This window comes from Danio rerio, chromosome 1, assembly GCF_052040795.2.
Source record: "Danio rerio strain M-AB ecotype USA chromosome 1, GRCz13ab, whole genome shotgun sequence".
In the NCBI taxonomy this organism is placed as follows: domain Eukaryota; kingdom Metazoa; phylum Chordata; class Actinopteri; order Cypriniformes; family Danionidae; genus Danio; species Danio rerio.
Window position 1 is genome coordinate 33087595 of NC_141021.1, and position 23223 is coordinate 33110817.

Below are 23223 nucleotides of genomic sequence, written 5' to 3' on the forward strand. Positions count from 1 at the left end.
GATGTTGCACAATCAACTAAAATGTTTTAGTTATGTTTTATGTGTTGTGCAGTAAGTCGAAATATTGATTATTGTGACAAGCCTAAATCAGACATGAGCATTGTTATTCTTTTTTTTAAACATTACAAGATTATTGTAACTAAAATAATTAATTATAATTTTAACACAAGACTCTAGTAGCTGATGTTGATGCTATTGTCCAGTTAACTATCACACTACCAAGCCCTTATCCTCTGATGAAATAGGAAGTTGCTGCAGTTATCCAGTATCCCTCTCACACACTCTCAATCTTAACATCTGTCCTCGGCATTACCAGTTGAAGAAGATTGGCATTCTGAAGTGGTACAGAGAGACTTTTCATTATCAGCTACCTCCGTCTGTGTCATTTTTGTTTGTGGGGGGTGTTTGTGTTGTCATTCGTTTCCTGTCTCTGTGTCAGAATTCACACTCTTGTTAATGAGGATCAGTATTATCAAGATGTCACGTAATACCAAAATGATGATCAGGATGAACAGATGGAGAAATAAATGCCTTCATGTTCTCACTGTGCACGTGTGTTTAAGAATACATAAATAGCATGTGGATGATGCAACTATGAATGATTGGATTTTAATGACCGGCAAGTTCTTATTTAAAAAAAATTAAATAATTTTATTACTTAAAGGTGCAGTAGTTGATCTGCCAAAATGCTAACAAGATCTAGCCTCCTGAAGTCATGAACGCACTCCCAATAGATGACCATACACAACCTTATAATAGACAACCACAGAAATATAAAATCAAATTTGTTGACTGATTTTAACACTTTGTGTTATCTATCATAATTGAGTTATTCATCAGACAGACTAACATTTTTTTTGTCTTATGCCTTACTCAGAATATAAAAATACATTTAAACACATTTAGATCATTCACTTTAATCATTACTATTTCAATGTGAAGAGACTTTTAACTAGCACAGCAAAAATGTTCCTAAAGACAATCACCTGCACCTTAAAGTTTTTTAACATTATCATTGAGAATTTGGTTAAAATGTTTTCGGGTTTTTTTTTACTAGGGTAACTAGGGTTGCCTTTAATTGGTCAAAAAGGAACAACATTGGTTCAGTTAAATAAATTTTACTTCAGTATACAATGGGTAAAATAAGTTTTGGATATGTCATAATTTGTCCTGGTAAATATATTTTTAAAAGAGCTATTGACATGAAACCATGTCCAGATTTTGTCCATGTCCAGCCCAAACATACAAACAATAATGACGTCAAATGTCCAAAATATCATGCATTTAAAGTTTAAAGAAAGAAGTGATTTATTCAAATCCTTTGGCGATGGAGAATTAAATCACAATTAAATTAACAACAATGGTTACAATGATTTACACTTTATATCTGCTTCAGGCATGAGAAGTTTTGTGATCTGGAGGAAGAGGTTTTATAAGCCCAAGACATTTTAGTCTTTGAGTTTGGCAGACGTAATGCGTATGGCAAAAGGGGGTTACTTTTCTAGGTCCCTAATGTCCCCAAAGTCTAGAGCTAAATAAAAAGTAAATCATTGCTTAAAAGAACTCCTGTAAAGGGGTCATTCTTTTCTGAAGTCCACTTACTCAAATTTGTGTTTTAGTCAACTGTTGCATTGAGGCTATATGAAGGAATTAAGTTATCTTATTAGTTTGTATATTGTAAAACCTAACAGTGAAAATCTCTAAATTAAATTAGTTAGCTTAACTTATCATTTTTAAGAACGTTACCTAGACCTAATGAAAAAGAGTTATGGTAACTTGTAAACTAATTAGATTAAGCAGAACTCAAACCAAATGAGTTATGAGTGAATTTGTTAGATTTTTTTTCTGTTAACTGTTAACTCTCCAAGAAGCAATACCAAACCTTATATAATTTCTTTACAGTACTTAAACCATTTAGTTTTTTTAACTTAAATGGTTTGCCACAGTCGGTTTTCTTAAACAGTTTGAGCTAACTAAACTTATCGAGTTTTACGGTGTACAGATGTTAAGTGGATTGAACTTAAAACAATTAAATTGTGTCCATAGAATCAAGAATTTTAGTTTTTATTTTAAATAAGTAGTTTAAACAAACAGCAAATATTTTTTTGAGTGTATTTCGTTTAAAAATATAAGCAGATATTTACAACTTTTTTTTTTTTTTTTGCTTGTTTGGCCCAAAAATATAAACTTTAAAACTAATAAAATGGTAAAAAAAAGTTGTAAAAACCCTGATATGTCATCAGATATCTTCTGCACTGTGAATACTTCTGTATAAATGTTTTTGTTGTTTTAAATCTTTAAAACTTGTGGCACATATTTAATGTGAGTGCTAGCTCTGCTCATGGATGAGCTTGTTGGCCTTGGAAAAAGTACATTTTTTAAATGTTAATTCAGTGCTAGATGCTTGCACAAAGAAAGAAAGGCAAGTTTGATGAATTACTGTTAATAATATTACAGGTTGAATTATGTTTTTTCTTTTGGTGGTTTGAAAAGTTAATGTCTATCCTCCTGTACATCCTATTTTTGTACAAATATACCAAAAGATCAAAATATGATTGCTTATTTCTGAATAATTTAATTTCACATTTACAAGAAACCATCTCACTATTGTCCAGGTTAAGTTGTCTATATTACATTATTTTCTTAGCCTAAAATTGAGTTAAACATGGACAAAGCCCTAAAATCTGCTATTTTAGGACTGTCCTCAATGCTTTTCTGGGTTAGTATATTAAGGATAGGTTATTTAAAAAACTCCATGTAGAAAGCAAAGTGTGTGCTTATGTATGCACAGACTCATGAGTTGCTCTTCCTCCAGTCTAAACAAACAGCTGACATCTTTTTTTTTTTTTTGTTTCTGTATGCAGACTCAGTGTTTGATCAAAGCTGAGAACTGGGCACAGAAATAAAACTTGAAAGGGAGATGGAATACAAGTGGGCTTTTGAAAAATCACATTTGTGAGAAGGCAAATCATTAACCAATAAAATCCTCAGAACTCGTTTTAAAACATTGAGGAACATTTTGATGTCTTTCATAACAACTATTTTATCTTTGAGATTGTATGTATAGTTTTTTTTTTTTTTTTTCTCATTCACTTTCCAGTTTCTGCTTTTGAGCTCCTAGACTCTCAGCTCTTGGGTTGACCTTTACTGTTAAAGATGTGACACTGGCAGTGCTAGTTTGATCAGCTTGACTTTCTCCCCACAGTCCCTGTGTTCATCAAGCACCCTCTGCCCCATCTCTCCATCCTAAAATATCTAAAAAAAGAGGCCAGCTTCCCGTCCATTTCAGTGCTTTGCTCTCTGGAATACTATATTCTCACTGATGGCATTTCCATAATGGCTGTACTGTTCAATCTAAATTTAGTTTTATGGCAATCAAGGCTCCTCTTATCAAAAAAAACCAAAAACAACCAATCAAAACCAACCAAACAAACATTTTGTTTACATTGCAATCTGGTCAAGATGCATTTGAAAGCTTGTAACGTTTAAAAAAATGAATTTAACACATTTAGATTAAATATGGTTCTGTTACTAGTAATGCTGTCTTTCCCTCATCTCTGTACTGTAATTTATCTGGAGCAGAGGACACTTTAATGCCTTTTTCACCCATACTCATAGACGTCTGCAGTCTATTTTCAGTCAGAATTGTTTTTATTTTCTCTGTTAATGTTACAGCTTTCACACTGCACACAGTTGCAGCTTTGCCATCAGTATTTAATAGGCATGATTCATGAAGCTGGAGATTCTCGAAAGCATATGATTAGATTTGATTGGTAAAGATCTGATGTCATTGTTTTTAAGCACACTAGCTTATAGATAATAAAATTGAACTAAAGGGAACATAAAGGGATAACAAAACTGAGAAATATGTTATCATGTACTTTTTCACAAACCAGTTTGAGTGACCGACTTGTCACAAACCAGTTTGAGTTTCTTTTATACGTGGAACACAAAATAAGATATTTTGAAAAAGTATTTGTTTACTATAGAAGTCGATGGTTTCTTGCATCCTTCAATATAAAATCTTTTTTTGTGTGTTTGCCAGTGAAAAAACAAGCACATAATGGTTTGGAACCAATTGAGAGTGAGTAAATAGTGTGTAATTTTTTTATTTTACTCCCTTTAAGACTAACATAAATATGGCAAAAAACATGAATAAAAACATTCATTTTGATTTTATAGTAATTTAAAAGGTCTTTTTTTTTTTTAGAGCCATCGTCTAGCAGCATCCATGCATGCTAATGTGAATTTGATGGTGTCATTTTCACTTTTTCTTTTTGCAACACTTTGGAAAATGAGGGCATTAAACCAGCTGCATGGTATTAAACAGGAAAGTGAGAGAATTATTGATGCAAACTTTAACATTAAGTCCTGATATAAAGCACCTGTAGTGAGTTCACACTTTAATGTTAATTCTGTTCAGTGAATTATAAATCAAGTTCAGTTGGTTTTTAACCAAAGTTAGGTTTGTTGTCATCAAAGCTAAATTTACTACAGAATATTAAATGTGTTTTTAAACCCCAACTGAACAAGCCAGAGGCAACAGTGGCAAAGAATATAAGCTCCACCAGGTGATAGAAATGGAGAAAAATGCCAGGCGCATTCAGGGTTGTTGTAAATTAGTAGTCTGTCAAGCAGGTTAAAGGAAAAACAGCTTGTAACAGGGTTATAATTTCTTATTTCAAAGGTAGTAGGGGTCTGGAATGGATATACATTTTAATCACTTTAATAAATAAATAAACCTTTGATTGATCCCATGATTCCCCTCGTGTAAAACTAAAATATTAGTGCCTTAATTTGACCAGCATTGTGCCTGATTGAGGCACTTTGCGATGTTTTGCAGTAGAGCTACCTTGGGCAGAGTTAAGCCCCGGTCAGATCACATGATTTTTATTCTTGGTTACAAAAGTCACTATGTCAGATCATGCAATTTATTTATTTATTTATTTTTTTTTTTTGAATTGTCGTGGGTAGCAAATGTGCCAGACTACACGTTCCTTCATGATCAGTCATCCTGTGACCGAGTGTTTTTTCCCAAAGCAGTCACACCTTGCTATAACAATATATATATATATATATATATATATATATATATATATATATATATATATATATATATATATATATATATATATATATATATATATCAAGTGTGCCGCAAGCCTACGTTTGAGTGAAGGTTTCGGCCGTTAGATCGCCCCCTGGGGGCTGGCTGCAGTACAAGTCATAAAGCCCGCCTCCTCCGTGTTAATGAAGGAGACTTGAGCCCAAATAAAAAAAAATATTACACTTGCAATAAAATGTCCCGAAAGATAGTTCTGGTCGATTAAGGCACTGGTTATTGTGCTGAAATAGGTGCAGATCTTCATTTTTGTAAACAGTTTGTTTTTAGCAGTAATTTAATGCTGGGCGTGTCATCGTGATTGACAGCTGTGATTGACAGTTTCTCAAAGCGCGGCGTCTGAGCTTCGGCAGGAGACTGAAGTAGACTGAAATGTTATTATTCGATTTCTGTGTTATTTTACCATGACAAAATGAGTTCAGCAGTAAACTACAGTTTCTGACATACATGATCCTGGTGGAACACTGTTTATTCGCTAAGTTCAGGGCTTTTTTCGGGCTTTATTAGTTTGCTGATACACGCCTAGCCACCCAGATAACAAAACACAGTTCCGGCTAGATTCTCGCCTGCCGGAGACTTATCTCTTACCCCTCAGACTGACTAATGTTACCTCTGCTGGACCTACTCCGGATGCCTGGACTCACTGCCCGATTCCAGTCCGAGTCAATCGAGCCAGATGCGGCGGCCGAGCGAGCAGGCGCTGCCGCATGCGAGCCGGAATCAGCCCGCGACGCCGCGAGTAAGTTATGCGCTGCGGCCTGGAGCTGGCGCGATTGAATATATAAAACCCTCATATTTGTTAACGTTATTACATCCGTTTGTGTTGATATGACAGCAAACGCATGCTGAGAAGTTCGGGGGGCGTAGTTGATTTTACATAAAGCGTTTGATTGGAAGCTCGACTCTGCTCATTTTCGCGGCTCCTCCTCTGGCTCCATCAGACAATCCTTCTGCGCATGTCTGGCTCCAATTTCAGCAGTCTTTTGCGACAGTTTGTGCCCGTCAAGCAGGCGTTTTGCCCTCAAGGCGTTCAATGGGAAAAAGGGCTGTCGCGTCGTCCATATTTTTTACAGTCATTGAAATATATATATATATATATATATATATATATATATATATATATATATATATATATATATATATATATGTATATGTATATGTATATGTATATAATATAATTTTTATCTTGTTTTCAATTTTTTTTAAGTCTTATTTTAATCTCTAAACACTGATACATGCAGACAACTAATAACTACATTATTTATGGGTGCTCATTAGAATAGGAGAAGCAAGTAGCAAGTTCATTGCTGTGACACGATATATTTCATGGAGGCTGCATGAGAGAAAGCGCATATTGTTTATTTTCGTTATTGTACAAATATGCAACTTTGTTGATATTGTGTGTAAATATATTTCCATGGTTATATAGACCAGATTCTAGTATTGCATAAGTGGGGTCATTATTTTACCAGGGTAAAGTGGAGCATTTCTTGGCAAGTTAATGCTTTATTGTTTAGTAATTACATTTCATAGTTATAAAATACATTTAAAGAATATTTTAACTTTTTACGTCGTGAACTATAGCACATTACACGAGAAAGAAACAATTGAATCTTGTGTCACAATGCCCATTTGTCAATCATGAATCCCCATGACACCATACGTCCAGGAAATCATGCCTAAATCGCGTGATCTGACCGGGGCTTTAGTGTAAATAGCTTCTTCCACTCTAACAATTTAAACAAAATATTTTATTAGAATTATATTTTATATTTTCCATATTTTATGGACTGTAGTATTTATTTGTTTTTAGTCATCAAATTTAATTAAACAATTCAAATTTAATTAATTTTCTTTTCAGCTTAGTCCCTTTATTAATCAAGGGTCACCACAGTGGAATGAACTGCCAACTTATCCAGCATATGTTTTACGCAGCGGATGCCCTTCCAGTTGCAACCCATCACAGGGAAACAATTTAAAGATTAAATATTTAATTAAATATTTATTCAATATTTATTTAATTTATGATCGGTTATCGAACATCATTTGTTCTTCAAGAAAATTGCCAAAACGACCCCATTTTTTCCCATTCATGCCCAGCATGCCCTTCCGCTAAGCCACTGAAGCAGCTTGCAACATTTTAATGATATTTTGGCAAAATTGAATGAAATCACTGAATAAGATTTATCTTGCTGAATGAGACTCAAAGGTTCGAGTCTGAAAAATGATCTGAACTTTAGTTTCTTGTCTAGTTTTGTTTTTTTATTATTATTATTATTATTATTATTATTATTATTATTATCACTGGTGTTAACCACAGTGAACATCCTCCATATTACGATTTTGTATCGAGCCCCACTAGTCCTGGCATGACACTTTAGAGATAGCCAGTCTGTGCAGGGTCATAACACAATCCTATTTCACCCTTTTTCTCCCATAATTTCCTGTTCTTTCTCCACAGTCTCTATCATATCAAAAAAGAGCCAAAAGTAATATTTGTGTTTAATGATTGTCACTGTCATGATGATGTTTAGTCCTTAAGAACACTGTCACCTATTAGAAAACAGACATTAAATCTATTTCAGTCTTTCTCTTTCTCATATCATTCCATGACCTGACCCTGTGTATGAGTGACAGAAATTTACTGTTATTTATCTGCAGGACATTATGTTAGTGAATTTCTATACAGGATATGAAGAGGCTGAGGCTAGGCTCTGTCACTGAATACAAATCCTGTATTGAAATATGCTTTGTTCACTCTGTGTTCACTCTGGCTTATGGTCAATGCATATTTAATCTTCTTCTGATAAACTTATTTTAAACAGGTAAACCTCACAGATGGCATTATTATTTCCACACAGAAATTAACTCTATTTCAATTGAAAACCAATTAATTGCTATTAATTAACATTCCGCTGACCAACAAAGAGAAAAACACCTGTTCATGCACTTCCATAAGATTAAAATAAAAATAATATTTTATTAATATAAAATTAAGTCATGTTTCTAAACTCCAAATTAGCATATCATAATTATTACTAAAGTCATATAAGAATAAAGATTTGAGTAATGGCTGGTAAATAAAATTGCTTTGCCACCACCAAAGAGATTAGAAATAAAAATAAATAAAAATTGTGAGAATTTAAATATCTGTTCAAATAAAAACACATATTTTAGCTTACAATAATGTTCCACAATACTTACTGTATCTTTGAATAAATCAGTGCTTCCTTGGTGAGCCTAAGAGACTTCTTACCGACTTTAAAATGTAGGGCACTCTGTGTTTTCCCTGTAAAGCTTTTGGGTGGGACATGAATCGACATTGCCATCTCCCACAAGGCCTGAGAGTCAGGTAAACACACATCAGTCTTTTGTGCCAACCCCTCAGTTACTCACACAAGCGTCCTCAAGAGTTTTATTAGAAGTGTTTGGTCAGCACACACACATACACATTCCCAATAGGCTTCCCATAATTAACACAGCAGAACTGCACAGCCCAGTTCTGTGCTCTTTAATTAAACCATAAATGATTTCAAAGGATGAGTATATAGGAGGAAAAAACTGAGCATCCAACAAGGTGTGCGTTTGTGCAGTTGTGGTTTGGCTGTTGTTCCTTTGTTTGGGTGAAGATTCTAGAATTTAGGCTTGCAGGAAACTGAACCAAACTGATGTGTGTATTCGTGTGTGTAGACCATTTTGAGGCAAGTAAACAAAAGTACTGGACCCAACATATTTTCTTTTTTACAGTTTTAATTTCAAGGGCTTCCGAGAATCCAAAAAGAGCCATGTTTTGATCGATAATGTCATGATTAAGATATGATTGAAATTTCTTCGTTACAGTCATGAAATATTTTGATAGCAAGCAGGAAATGTTCATGGGCCAATGACATCACCACATTGTTTTCTGGTACCCCAGTTGCTGGAAAAAAAAAACATAAGATTACGAATTTTTTTTTTTTTTTTTACAGTGAGGGTGCGTGCATTAAAATCAATTTTTAAAATCAATGGGAAGAGTAGTAGTTGATGTTTTTAAAGATCCTGCACCTAACAATACCAATTTGGCACATGCATGTTTAGGTATGCATGTGTGTTTGTAGCATTAATTAGAAAGCTGCCAAACAGGCACTGGCAATAAACTCAAGTCATGATTATGTCAGCAGTTGCACATGTGTGGTTTGAATCTTTAAAGTGCTGTCTAAACCTTTTAGATTTGCTGATTGAGCTAAGTGGAACATTTGATTTTGACCTAGAGGAAAAGAAACATGTGTTTTTTATGTGTATGCATATGCATAGTTTAGTGTCATTCTGAAATATGTATGTGTGTACGCATACATGTGTATGTGTGCACAGTGATCAGCATAACTGAGTACAGACCATTTTGAAAATGAATGTTTTTATTTATTTCTTTGTGAATATAGGCAATGTTTTTTGGTGCATTTAAACAAGACAGATTTATTAAACAGATATATTTGTTAAAATAATATTTTAGTCACCAAACATATTTAGATATTGAAAGTTAATTAAATTAAATTCAATTAAAATATTTCAAAAATAAATTACAACCTACAATTTTTAAATTTAATTTTTCAAAAAAATGTTTTCTTCTCTTAATTTTTCCTCTTTTTTTTACACTTGTGTTAAATATTTTTCTATAGTATATACATTTGGCTGTACTAGTTGTTTGACCGTTATTGTAAGATATTTTGTTAGAATAAGCTTCAGATTTGGCTGCAGTACTGACTAATCTAATGTATATGCACAAATATAATATTCAATTGCTTCCTATTAAAAATATGAATTTAAAGGAGAGATTTATGAGGGGTGTACTTATATATGCTGAGCACTGTATGTGCATGCATGGGTGTCTGTGTGTGGGAGGCTGTCAAGAGTTTCTCTGATGCTTTGTCAGGGCAGAGCTTTGATTGCTCTCTTTGAGGTCCCAGTTGGTCCATTTTCCTTCAATACAGCAGTTTCAGGGAGAAAGCGAGGAAGAAGAATAAAGCCACTGGAAAAGAGATGTACTGTATATGGAGAGAGATGAGACAAGTCTGTGATAGAGTGAAGTAGAGCTTAAAGAAAGGGTGACAATGAAATGACAGAGTTTAGAATGAATGAATGAATGAATGAATGAATGAATGAATGAATGAATGAATGAATGAAAGATGCAATTTAAGTGAGATATAAAGACTAAAAATGAGAGACGAGAAGAAATTATGGATTTTGTTTTTGTTTGAAACATACATACTGTATTGAAAATCATCTCCCTCACACTACTAAATGTTGTTACCGAAAACTAACACATAAAAAATTCTAGCTTAAATGGACGCATGATTTACTATATGCATCTTTACAACCTGGCAGCCAGAAGCAGTTTTCTAATTAGCTGAAATTTTTTTAGGCATCTATTTAGCGATACCCATTCTGCCTACAATTAAAATTTTGTGTTGCCAAACAGCTTCTATGACATAGTTACGCAAATCTGCAGTGTGACCTTCACTTTTTTAGCTATTGAGAGAAGTCAAACAAATGATGTAAACTTTTCTGTCTTATCTATTATAATATCATGTAAATAAACAACATAATGTGATAATCATTTTAATTATCATTCAACATAGCTAACATATAACGTTTAACACTAGACAGTATATCTAAAGAAAAAAAAAACATGATAAAACCTATAAACAGTGAATCACTCTACATTCCACATGACTCATCACAAATAATAAATCACAAACTAAAGACTAAAACTGGAACTAGACAAACAGTTGTATGGAATTTGGCATAACTAAAACTTGACTTGTAAATAAAAAATACATTTTAGTTACATTAATACTTAGGGCCGTTTATATTGAAGTTGATATTTAGCTGCACGATGTTGGTGTTTCGTAGCATCTAATTTGCGCCCAATGCTCAACCCCCAACCTGGAGGACCAGGACATACACCACGGATAATTTAATTACCCAATTCACCTATAGCGCATGTCTTTGGACTGTAGGGGGAAACTGGAGCACCCAGAGGAAACCCAAGCAAACACGGGGAAAACATGCAAACTCCTCACAGAAATGCCAACTGACCCAGCCGGGCTCGAACCAGCAACCTTATTGCTGTGAGGTGACAGCGATGTCACTCAAGTGTGTAAACAAGTACTGTATATATTTGTTTGTCTATCAAACAAAATACAATAGACATAAAAATGTGTATTCCTTCAGACCCATGGTATTATTATTATTTTCACTTGTACTCAGACAGTAGTAATATTAACTAACCAATATCTTTGAAATTACAGTTCTAGAAATGTTTGAAAATTTACTTTTTTTTTATTTTATCTGTATCTATGCATTGGATCTTATAGTATGCACCATTACAAACAGACATGCGAGTTCATATCCAAGTCTTTGACAGCTCTCTGCCAATGTAATTAAAATAAACCACAGTTTTCACACAAAGACACACTTTTCATGCAGTGACTTCATATATGACTCACCCTGAGAAGCTTCAAGCTGACACAATCAGAAGTGCAGCACATGAAAACACACGCAGAAGTGTTGTACTGTATGTGTCCGTTTCTATAAAAGTAAACCTTCCTTAAACAGATACATTAACATTTATAGATATTTATCCTGTAGCTGCAGTATATGATTTATATTATTATTATTATTATTATTATTATTATTATTATTATTATTATTATTATTATTATTATATGAAATGAATTAGTTTTGACATTTACATGTATCCCTTCATGTGAGGTTTTTAAGAATAAAACCTTTTTTTTAACCACATGATTTTCTAGGATTTTTATCATGATAAGTCTCGTTCACTAAGCAATCCTACGCATCAATTTTTATATTTTATCTTGAATATATTTCATTATATGTTGTCAAAGTAAAATAAAAGTTGCATTATCTCTTAAGCTGCAAGGTATCAGTCAGTATGTTTACACCAATACTCTGATTTTAAAAATAATTAAGATAATGCTCTGATTAAAAGTCTACCAAGTATACAGCGTTTTTTGATTATCTTAATCTGACTAAAGTCATAATCGTAGTAAACACAAATAGGGCTCTATTTTGAAGATCTAGGTGCAAAGTCTAAAGTGCATGGCACAAATGCATTAAGGGCATGTCTGAATCCACTTTTGCTATTATAAGGACGGAAAGAAACGCTCTGTGCCCCATTGCATGGTCTGACAGGTTTGTGCTTATTCTCTTATTCGTTTATTCTCTTGAATTATGGTTGTGTTTTGAGTATAACGTGCATTAAAAAAGTCAGAGTCTAATCCCCCATTCCCTTTAAGAGTCAGTTGCACCACGCTATGGTGCATTTGCTATTTACATGATGGAATTTGTAAGTGGAAAAACTGAGCACTTCATTAGTGAAAAAACAGTTAAACAGACCATCTGCAGCACAAGGATAAAGAATGAGCCTCCTTCATTTGGCCTCTTTACTTTCTCTTTCTCTTTACATTTATTCTTTTAAGTTTGTGGATAAGGAAACGTTGTTGTACACACACCGCTGAGGACATCCATAAGCCTATATATTTAATTTAGTTAGTTAAGCATTAAAGTTAGTTAAGCATCAAAGATTTCATATTTGTCTAAAAACTATTTCTAAATACATTTCTAATTTCCAGCAAACAAATATTTTATGCTCCAGTTATGTCAAAACACGTCTTATTCTTGTGCCCCATATAGTGACGTATATAGTCTCCAAAACCTGACAGGTGGACAAATCTAAACTTGTTTTTATAAAAAATATATATATATATAAATATCCATGTAATAAATAATACTGCAAATAAAAATTACATTATACGAAAGATAATTATCATGAATGAATTTCAAAAAAGGCATGGAGGTAGTGGTTTTTATATGTATGTAAAAAATATTTTTTATACCAAAAATTGTAACATTTTAATCCTTTATTTTTTTTTTTTTCAACTGTAAAGATATTTGTATATTGCTGTACATCCTGTGTGTGTATTAAGCAATGTGTAAGTGTTTGGACCTGCATAGGTGCGTAACTAACGCAATCTGCGCTGGACTTTAGACCAGCTTTTACTTGGTCAATGGCACAATCTACTTCAGTTCCTCAAAACAGCAACATGCCAACAATGTGCTTTAACACACCTCTAATTTAGACCAGCAGGCCCATAAGTCCACAAAGTTGCACTAATCGATTTGCTATTTAAACAACGTGGTGCAAAACATGAAAATTGTACTGGCTGCGCTGGTCTGAAAATAGGAAGAAATTGATAATACAGCCAAACATGTCTTGTGCCTTTTTGCACCGGGTGTATGATAGGGTCCTTAGTGTGAGAAATTCAACTGCTGTTGAATAACAAAATTAAAAGTGAAACACCCAAAATCATAAATGGTGACATGATGAACACCAACTGTTTTTACATGAAGCGTCGGAGAAAACCTGCATCAAATGTTGACGTAATGACAATTATTGAACTATGGACTGTTACATGTAATACAGGAACATGAAAGGAGCATTCAAAAAACAACTCAAGTAAACACCATAATCATATTATTGTCTCATTTGTATTAAGGCAACTAATCAGATTTGGTTTGTGATAATGTTATACAGTACAGTTGACAATAAGAGGTACAGTATATGGGGATGGTTTGGGTGTGCCTTATGCAAAAGATCAACTATATGCTGCTGCCCATTTAGAATATTTCATATTCACTAACATTAGGTCAAATCTTTATGAATTAAGCATCATCTCAGTTTGGTCTCAAAGAAAATTGAGATTTTATTTTTAGGCACATCGCCCTGCTTGTTATCAGAGTACTATTGTTAGGATCCTCCACAGATGTGTCACAGGCTTGGTTAGCTGAGTGTAAAATTGCTCATAGTAAAGAACGAGGACTGTTACTGGCGTTAGACGTGCCCAGACTTCATACTCAGTGTTTAGCTTGTTTGCTAACAGTATGGGGGAAATAATAAAGCCAGCGTTGTGACAGAGGTGATGATTAGCCACTAACGTGCTCTCCGTGTCTGTATTTACTTTTATCTCTGTCACTCTCTGCTGCTTTTGCTTAGCAGGTGTCCGGTTTAGATAGGAAAATGAAAGAAAAAAAAAGAAAAGAAGACTGAATGAGGAATAAAACCGGGTCTAATAAATGCCTGTCTGTTTTGAAGACTGCTAATAAGCAGCATGAGTAAGCGGATGATGCAAAGAAAAAAAGAGTGAAATTAAATGAGTAATGCTGACAGAAAAAAAAAGTTGTACAGAAAGGGTAGGAAGTGAATGGAAATGAGGAAAGTAAATGTGAGTGAGACGAGAGAGAAAATGAGAAGATAAAGATGCAAAGGAGGTCTTCAAAGTGAGGCTGGAGAAAGAAGGATAGATTATTCTGTTTGATTCATGCTGTTTCGTTAAATGCGCATTGATTGCTCAGGCTGTAACAAGGTCCCTGCTGAAAATATACACATTAATGAATGACTCTGGACAGGCTAATGCTGCTAATGAATGGGAGTTGGTTACTGAAAATATGTCTCTTTTTTTTTTAAAGATCATGTCACTGTGTGGTGCAACACAGATTCTTCTACTTGCTATACCATCCTGATCTCACAAGGACATGTAACTATTTTACGAATTGCAGAAAAGTGGCCAATTTATTCCTCTTTTCAGAGGTGTACCCCAGACCCCACCCTTAAAGCGCACTTATTTTACCTCTATTTTACAATTATTACAAGTCTTTTGTGTCTTCAGAATGTGTGTCAAGTTTCAGCTCAAAACACCCACCAGATTATAGATATATTATATCTTCCAGAATATTAAATCTTCTGCTTTGAACACAGCTGTTTTTGTTGTCTGTGCCTTTAATGCTAGTTCTCCCTGTCTACCTTTCCCATGTGCCTGTCAGTGTCCCCATCTCTGTTTGATAAACAGCACAGTGACAGACATGAAGGAAGCAGATCTCACATAATGTTTGTGAGAAATACTACAAGAACTTTCCTAATAATTATTTGATGTATTTGTTGTAAATTTGCAACAATGAGTCACACACAATGTTGTTACAAAGTTCATGTACGCACACACACGCACAGCACATGCATTTAATTTTGCACTGTTTTTGCATGCAAATGGGATGGCATACATGTTAATATACAGGATTCTTGGACATCTGTTATGGTAATGTACAAACCTGATTTAATACTCACAAACCAGGATTGAAGCGTCTTCTTTTATAATTGCACTGACATGCGGCTGTGGTGATAAAGACGGTAAAATCGCTGTAATTCATTACAAACATGAATGTTGTAAAAACATTTTAAACTTGTAAAACTCTTGATCACATTTGAGAATGATTGATGATCAAAGCAAGCTAAACAGATCTTTTAATCCCAGTTGATTTGTGCACATTCAGTCTTGTTGATATCATTATATGCGTTACTAAGGAGACATTTCAATTTCTAGCTGTCAATCAATTAAGTGGGAAACTGCACTTTTATTTCACGTTGTGGCAGGCCTCAAAATGGGAGGAATTTGGATCATATTTTAATGTCAAGAAATTTCAAAAAAGAGACTTATTTTCTTTATATCACTCCAATATAATTTGTGGACACACTATACCTACACACAGTTTTGTTCAAACAACTTACAAGAGATTTTTATCATAGGTGTCCTTTAACAGGGTTTCCGCGGGGTCCGAAAAAGTCTCTAAAAGTCTCAAATTTAAAAATCTAAATTTAAGGCCTTAAAACTCTTAAATTCGCCTTTCTAGGTCTTAAATATTTTTGCACAGGTCTTATTTTTGCAATGTCCATGTAATGCTATATTTAATGCTCATTTAAATTCTTCTTTGTTGTTGTTGCTAGGTTTTCGTGGTGTTGTAGTTCTTTATTTCACTAGTTCTATTGTAATTTGCGGTATTACAACTACAAAATTTTCAACTTGCAATAGCCAATCAGCTTTCTGTTATTAAGCTCTGTGTGCGCGGCGAATGTGACGTCATCGTTGTGTTTGCGGACGTTCGTGTTGAGTGCGCGCAACATGATTTTGGCTGGTAAAGTATGGCGTTATTTCACTGGCAAATGTCATAAGCACAGTTTTATAAGTTGGAAGTGCATTTATGTAATACAAGAGAGTGAATATCTTTGCTCATGTGCCGGTTTCCTCTGTTTGTGGACAAAACTGCTCGCGAGCTCTCAAAACACTGGCTGCACATGTGCGAATGATCTGCGGACGGTCTATTTTAGTATTATAGTATTTTAGTACTATAAGTAGTGTAATAACATAAATCATATCAAAAAGCATGAAAGGAAGAGGGACCTGTTCTGAGAGCGAGCAAGCATATATGCGTGAGCAGTGCTTATATGAGAGTGAGAAAATTTGCGTGTGAGCAGCGTTTTATGTTTGAGCGCTCGCACGCAGTTTTGTCGACAAACAGAGGAAATCGGTGCAGGAGCAAAGAAATCGCTCTTGTTACATGAATGCGCTCTTGGCTTGTAATACTGCACTCACGACATTTGTATGTGAAATAACACCATAGCGGAGCTAATGGATTTTATTGAGACTCCGGTAAACAGTTCTATGGGTGTAAATCTGATATAACAATAGAGGGATGGGGACAATAAATATTAAATTTCTTTTGAGCATTTTTTTGAAGGGGACACAAATATTACAGCTGAATTCTTCTAATAAAATATGTCCCCACATTTAATAATGGTTCTATCATTATTATTAATATAGCATGGAGGCTACATCATTATGATATTCTCAAAGTTTTTCTCAGGTTCAATGACAGCAAATTTTTCTTCAAAACTATTTATTGCAATGTTTGTTGTGTAGTTTACAGTCAATAGACTGACTCCTGAAGCAGAATAAATGCAGAAATAGACGTTTTCCATACTCATAATAATTATCTTGTTAACATTACACTTGTTAAATTGACCGATCATATTGTAAATCAGTGCGCCTGTGAAGTGTCTCCTAAACAGCCACAACTCTGAAAACATAAAAAAAATTGTTCACCCTCCAAAAGAATTGTCATTATTCCTTCAACTTGTACTTGTACTTGGCATTTAGCTGCACTGAAAAATTATCTTATGTCCATTTTCTCTATCATTTTATCCAATGTATGAAACTGCAATGCAAGTTTATTTATGCTGTAGCACATTTTATACACAATGGCAATTCAAAGTGTTTTACATATGTGTGTGTGTGTGTGTGTGTGTGTGTGTGTGTGTGTTTGTGTTTGTTTGTGTGTGTGTGTGTGTGTGTGTGTGTGTGTGTGTGTGTGTGTGTGTGTGTGTGTGTGTGTGTGTGTTTGTGTTTGTGTTTGTGTTTGTGTGTGTGTGTGTGTGTGTGTTTGTGTGTGTGTGTGTGTGTGTGTGTGTGTGTGTGTACGTGTACAGCAGGTGAGGTGTGGTAAGCACGCAGTGGGCCAAACCACTCTGAGGAAGAGCAGGGGGAACTCAACTGTTTCTAAATGCATTTTAAATAATAAATGTGTTTTTTTTCTACTTATATAATTATTTTAAGTATGTATATACATATATTTTTTTATAGTTTTTTTGGGGGGGCAACCTCAACCCCAAACCCCCCTCTGTTTATTTATGCCCATAAACAGTCCACTCGGTGCCGCTTTTAATTTGAGTTGAATATGAGAGAGTTTAAAAGGATTTTGTTTGAAATCTGTACCGACATCTTTATGATCCGTTGATGTGTGATCATAGGGTGAACCAGTTGACCAATAATTCTTGGCTAGAAATTGCAACCGCAGTGGGAAAAGAGGAAAGTTTTTGTAAAAGTTTGAAAAACCTGAGAGATAAGTTTGTTAAGTTTGTTGTTTGTTTTCCGAAGTTCAATGGTGCATCTAACCTGTCTTTAGTACTGTTCAATTTGAATACATTTATTTTACCACCAATTTTGTGATTTTAAATTTTCTCGCATGTTTTAGATATTGCGATATAGGTCTTAAATTTAATCCTTAATGGTCATAAAAAGGTCTTAAATTTGACATTATGCTATCTGCAGAAACCCTGTTTAAAACAAACAATAATTGGGGGATGAGCAAATCATACTGAAGTATACAAATGAGATTGTTCAACTTCATATAAATTTCTATGAGATTGTGTTTGCTACACTCTAAAATGCACACAATAAAGAAATGTCAGCAACATGTTCAGTAGCATGCATTGACCTCTGTCGATAGCACTGTGATGTTTACAGAACAACTCATTATTGAGGTCACACTTTACAATAAGGTTCATTAGTTAATGTTAATTAATGCATTTACTAACATGAACAAACAATAAACAAAACATTTACTACTGTATATGTTCATGTTAGTTAATGAAAATACAGTAGTTCATTGTGAGTTCATGTTAACTCATGGTGCATCAATTATGATTAATAAATGCTGTACAGTTGTTGTTCATGATTAGTTAATGTTAGTAAATGCATTAACTAATGAACCTTATTGTAAAGTGTTACCATTATTGATTATTTAGTTCAGTTGAATCGCACAAGAGTTCATTTTCCCTCTTGGTGCGGTTCGTTTGGGCAGGTGTGAATGAGGCAATCGCACTCGAGTGCACACCAAAAGCAGACCAAAAAAGCATACCGAGAGGTAGTTCCTGTACAGTTTCGAACGAACCCTGGAGTGGTTCGTTTGAGGTGAGAACATGATCCAAACTTAAACAGACCTAACCGCAAAAAGCACTGCTCATTTTTGGACTAATCCAGCTGCTGTAGTCCGATGCACTGTGTCGTTTTAGAATGTGGAGGCAAGATATTTGTTCACAGCACTTTACCAACTGAGAGAGAGAGAGAGACATTACCTGATGGATCGTTGATAATATTTCCGGAAGATGACCATGTTGCAGCTTAGCTAAATTAATTCACGTCTCCTCCTGAAGTGACGTGCGATGCGTCTTCGTCGTTTGCAATGCCTTAAAATCTAGTTTTTCTCTAAAAGAGATCATGTAATGCTTAAAATGTGTGTGAATGGATAAGACTGAGCACATTATAAAACATCTGAAATGTTGTTTTGGCCATTATAAAACGCCTTAGCATTTCAGTATTAATGTTATTATATTATTAATGACCTCCAGAATCAAGAGTGCCTGTGCTCCGCATTCATTTAGAAAAGATTGATGCAGCTTCTCCTACTGCAGCAAATGCAGTTTTTACTGTTGATATTTGGCGCCAGTTAATCAGGAAGTGATGATTTTGTTCGCTTTGACTCATTGGATGGAAACGATGCTTCATTCGCACAACTTGTATGGGATAATCGAGTTTTGCGCATAAAGTTTATTCGCATTTTTGGATGGAAACATAGCTAGTGTCCGGACCAAGTGAACCAAACTACAGATGTGAAAGCACCCTAAGACAGAAATCCCATCCGGACCATTTTTTCTTCTGTTCTGCTCAGTGAATTTCCAAATATGAGTTTCAAACATGAGCACAATCTCTGTAGACCCATTTAATCTATTTCAAACAGAACTCTATATCTAACAAATTACATTTCAAGTGTATTTCACATTCAGGATTTCACAAATCAGTTGCAAATTCCATAGTGGATTCAATCATTAATTCATTCATTTTTCTTCGACTTAGTCCCTTTATTCATCTAGGGTCGCCTCAGCGAAATGAACCGCCAACTTATTTTATTACTTTGTAATAAAAGGAATATGAGTAAAATAAGTAAATGATGTTTTGGTCATCTATATTTTCCCTTATGTAACGGAAGCCAGTTGGTGATCGCGTAAACCTCACTCCTCGGATCCAGCGACAGACAATGTTCTGCAATCTTTTGCCTCCTCAGAGCATTTGTCTCCATTGCCGGTATCCCTGCTCAGTCCGGTGGGATTACATTCACATAAACCGTCTTTTGACAAATATGATGTTACACATTCTCTATCTTTATTAACTCATTCTTCCATAGACGTAAAGTATTATATTGACAGCTAAAGAATATAAACGTAAGAGAAACAGCAGAGGAAATATTATAATAATACAAAATAGATAAAAATAATTATCAGGGCTAAAAACAATTAAGAACAAAGATATGCAAAACCAGAGAGATTTTATGAGAATGAAACACAAAACAGTTTACTTGGAACTATTCGAAAGAGTGTTCAGGTATGGTTTAAGGTTGGGCATGGATGGGTTTTGTAATTAAAAATAATTTAACATAACGAGCGAATGCATTAAAGGAGCCTCTTCAGTTATTCATACAGAACCGTCTAATATTTGGCATAACCATAAGGGGTTATTAGACTATAAAGTGTTTGCGCTGTTAACGCGGCTATGTCAGGATCGAGATAGGCTATATATTTTCATTATTTAAATTATTATTCTTATGATTATTAATATTATTATTTTATGACATTTATTTAGGCTATCGCGCTTAAATAAGTAATCCGTGATTCTAAATTAATATTTATCCTGCCTTTCTCTTCTTTTTTCTAATTTTTGGGGTTCTGCCACGAGTAAACATTTGCAAAATTTTCAGTTTGTATTATTCAACAAGCTTTTTATTTTAATGCTTTTGGCATTGATTTTGTTCCATTCATATGGCAATTAATGATTTGGCGATATATGATGCGTAAAATGCATGTTTATGGCATAATTCATCCAGTAATAAATCAAAATATATTCACATCGCTAACCTGTATGTGGTTTCACTTTTGTGCAACACAAAATAAGTTATTTTAAAAAATGCTAGTAGCCAGATAGTTTTGGTTAACTTCAGTTGTTAGCAGAGTTTCAGATTTTCTTTTGTGTGGATGACTGAAGATAAGTCTAGTCAAGTAATATTTATTTTTATAATGCTTTATGCAATGCAAATTGTGTCAAAGTAGAACTGCATGATTAATCAAAGGTGATTTCATGCGCATTTTGTCAGTAAAGATGGTTCTGTAATCAGCCGTAAATGTCCAGCACCTGCTTTCTGGAGCAGCTTTACTACACAAAGCCATAGTTTACTGACAAAATACCAAAAAAAGCACAGACAATTTAATCAGCACTATTCTGAAATAATTCTAAAAATAATAATTTTAACAGCTGTTTGCATTACTTTTCAGTGATCTACCTCTCCTTTTTAAATAAATAAAAAATCCTATTTAATATCAGGTCTTTACTTTCATAATAGTTGAGTATAAGTCATTCATTCATTTTCTTCTCGGCTTAGTCCCTTAATTAATGCAGGATTGCCATATCGCAATGAACCGCCAACCTATCCAGCAGGTTTTTACGCAGTGGATGCCCTTCCAGCCGCAACCCACCTCTGGGAAACATCCACAAACACTCATTTACACTCATACACTATGGACAATTTAGCCTACCCAATTTAACTGTACCGCATGTCTTTGGACTGTGGGGGAAACCGGAGCACCCGGAGGAAATCCACGCAAACGCAGGGAGAGCATGCAAACTCCACACATAAACCCCTATTGACCCAGCCGAGGCTCGAACCTGCGACCCAGCCACTTTCTTGCTGTGAGGCGACAGCACTACCTACTGCACCACTGTGTCGCCTGAGTATAAGTCATTCTGGGATAATTCTAAAGTCATGTTATTGTTAGTCATGTTGAATAAATAAAAGCAGTTAAATCCTGTGTTTGATTTCTTTTGCGGCATATTTGTATTTTCAGTGAGAAAGCACGCCCTTTGGCCTGTAGATGAGATTTACCACTGATCACAGGGCCATGCTTCGCTGACAAGATGTGCATGAAAATCACAGCTTTTTCTAAATAAACATTTTGATTTCATTTTAATGTATCATGCAGTCATATTCGAAGCAGTTTTGCAAGGATGAACATGCAATAATAAAAATTAGGCATGTGTTTCATATTTATGAATCAAATTCAGTATATCAAGCACATTCAGTTTAGCAGAATGTTAGTTTTGTTCCAGTTGATGATCCGTTCAGTTCAATGTGAAGATTTGAGGATTTTTGCCTACTTTGTGAACTAAATCATGTGGTGTTAAAAAATGATTATTTTTTTGTACTGTTTAATTTGCTTGCCAATACATAAACACATTTTTCCCTAACATTTGTGATACACTTTGCTGTCAGTATTATATACGGAATGTGCTTTTTTGTTGTAATTAACTATATAAAAAATGTTGTTTTATTTATAAACTGCTTCTAAATTGTTAACATTACCATGAAATGTTCTACTGCTGTTGCCCTGCCAGTATTTTCATTTCTGTTTCTTTGTTTTTCAGCTTGCTGTTCTGACAGAACTCACCCATTCGCATGGCACTGAGAGGGCCGGTTTGTCAAACCCTGCCCATCCAGGAACAGGAAGCATTTACCACAGCGAGAACTTTCAGTTAAAGCTCACTCCTCCGCCACTGGTGGAGGAATAGATGACTCCGTCCACTGTTACCAATCTTAATAAAGCACTACCATGTCTGTACAGAAATAATGTTTGACATTGTGTGTTTTAAAAAACTAGGAATGCTTTGTTAGTCATCATTAAATATATTCAAGGAACATTTACACATTGCTACCTGAAGCATACAACGACAAAGAAGGTGTTATGGATGGATAAGCCTGCATTAGTATTGTAGCGTTCACTACGGATAAGAACCAGATGGTGGTAGAAGCTTTGCATTTTTAATGAAGAACTGTTGGGCTACTGTTTTGGCTGCAACCCATTCAGTACAACAGAACTCAAAGTCAACCCATTGCTCAACTCTCTACTTTTACCTCACAGCCCAAAACTCTAATATATATTTAAGGTGAACTTGCACTGACAACTAGAACCTTAAGAAACTTTAATAGTGCCATAACACTCACAAGGAAAAAACTAATTTCATAACAATCATGTTCAGTACTTAATTGCACACAGCAAGGATTTAATTTAATCACTATTCTTCAGCTTAGTCCCTGATTTATCAGGGTCACCATAGTGGACAGAACCACTAATTACTCAGGCATATGTTTTATACAGCGGATGCCCTTCTATTTAGAAACATTCATGCACTCTCTCATTCACACACATACAGTATATTTTTTCACTACAGCAAATTTAGTTTACCCAATTCATTATATATACAATGTATATGTACACATATTGCAATCAGAATTAGTAAACCCCCTGAATTATTAGCCCCCCCCTGTTT

The 23223-nt window shown here is 34.5% G+C and overlaps 1 protein-coding gene across 3 annotated transcripts in view; it reads left to right on the top strand.

Moving 5' to 3' along the window:
* vps8 (VPS8 subunit of CORVET complex) overlaps positions 1 to 22520 on the top strand; it is a 227585-nt gene extending 205065 nt beyond the window's left edge. For all 3 annotated transcript variants that reach the window (XM_087236397.1, NM_001080616.3, XM_087236398.1), the window contains 1 exon segment: positions 22321 to 22520. In XM_087236397.1, the coding sequence (XP_087092523.1) occupies positions 22321 to 22464 (144 nt within the window). In that variant the 3' untranslated portion in view covers positions 22465 to 22520.
* The last annotated feature ends 703 nt before the right edge of the window (positions 22521 to 23223 follow it).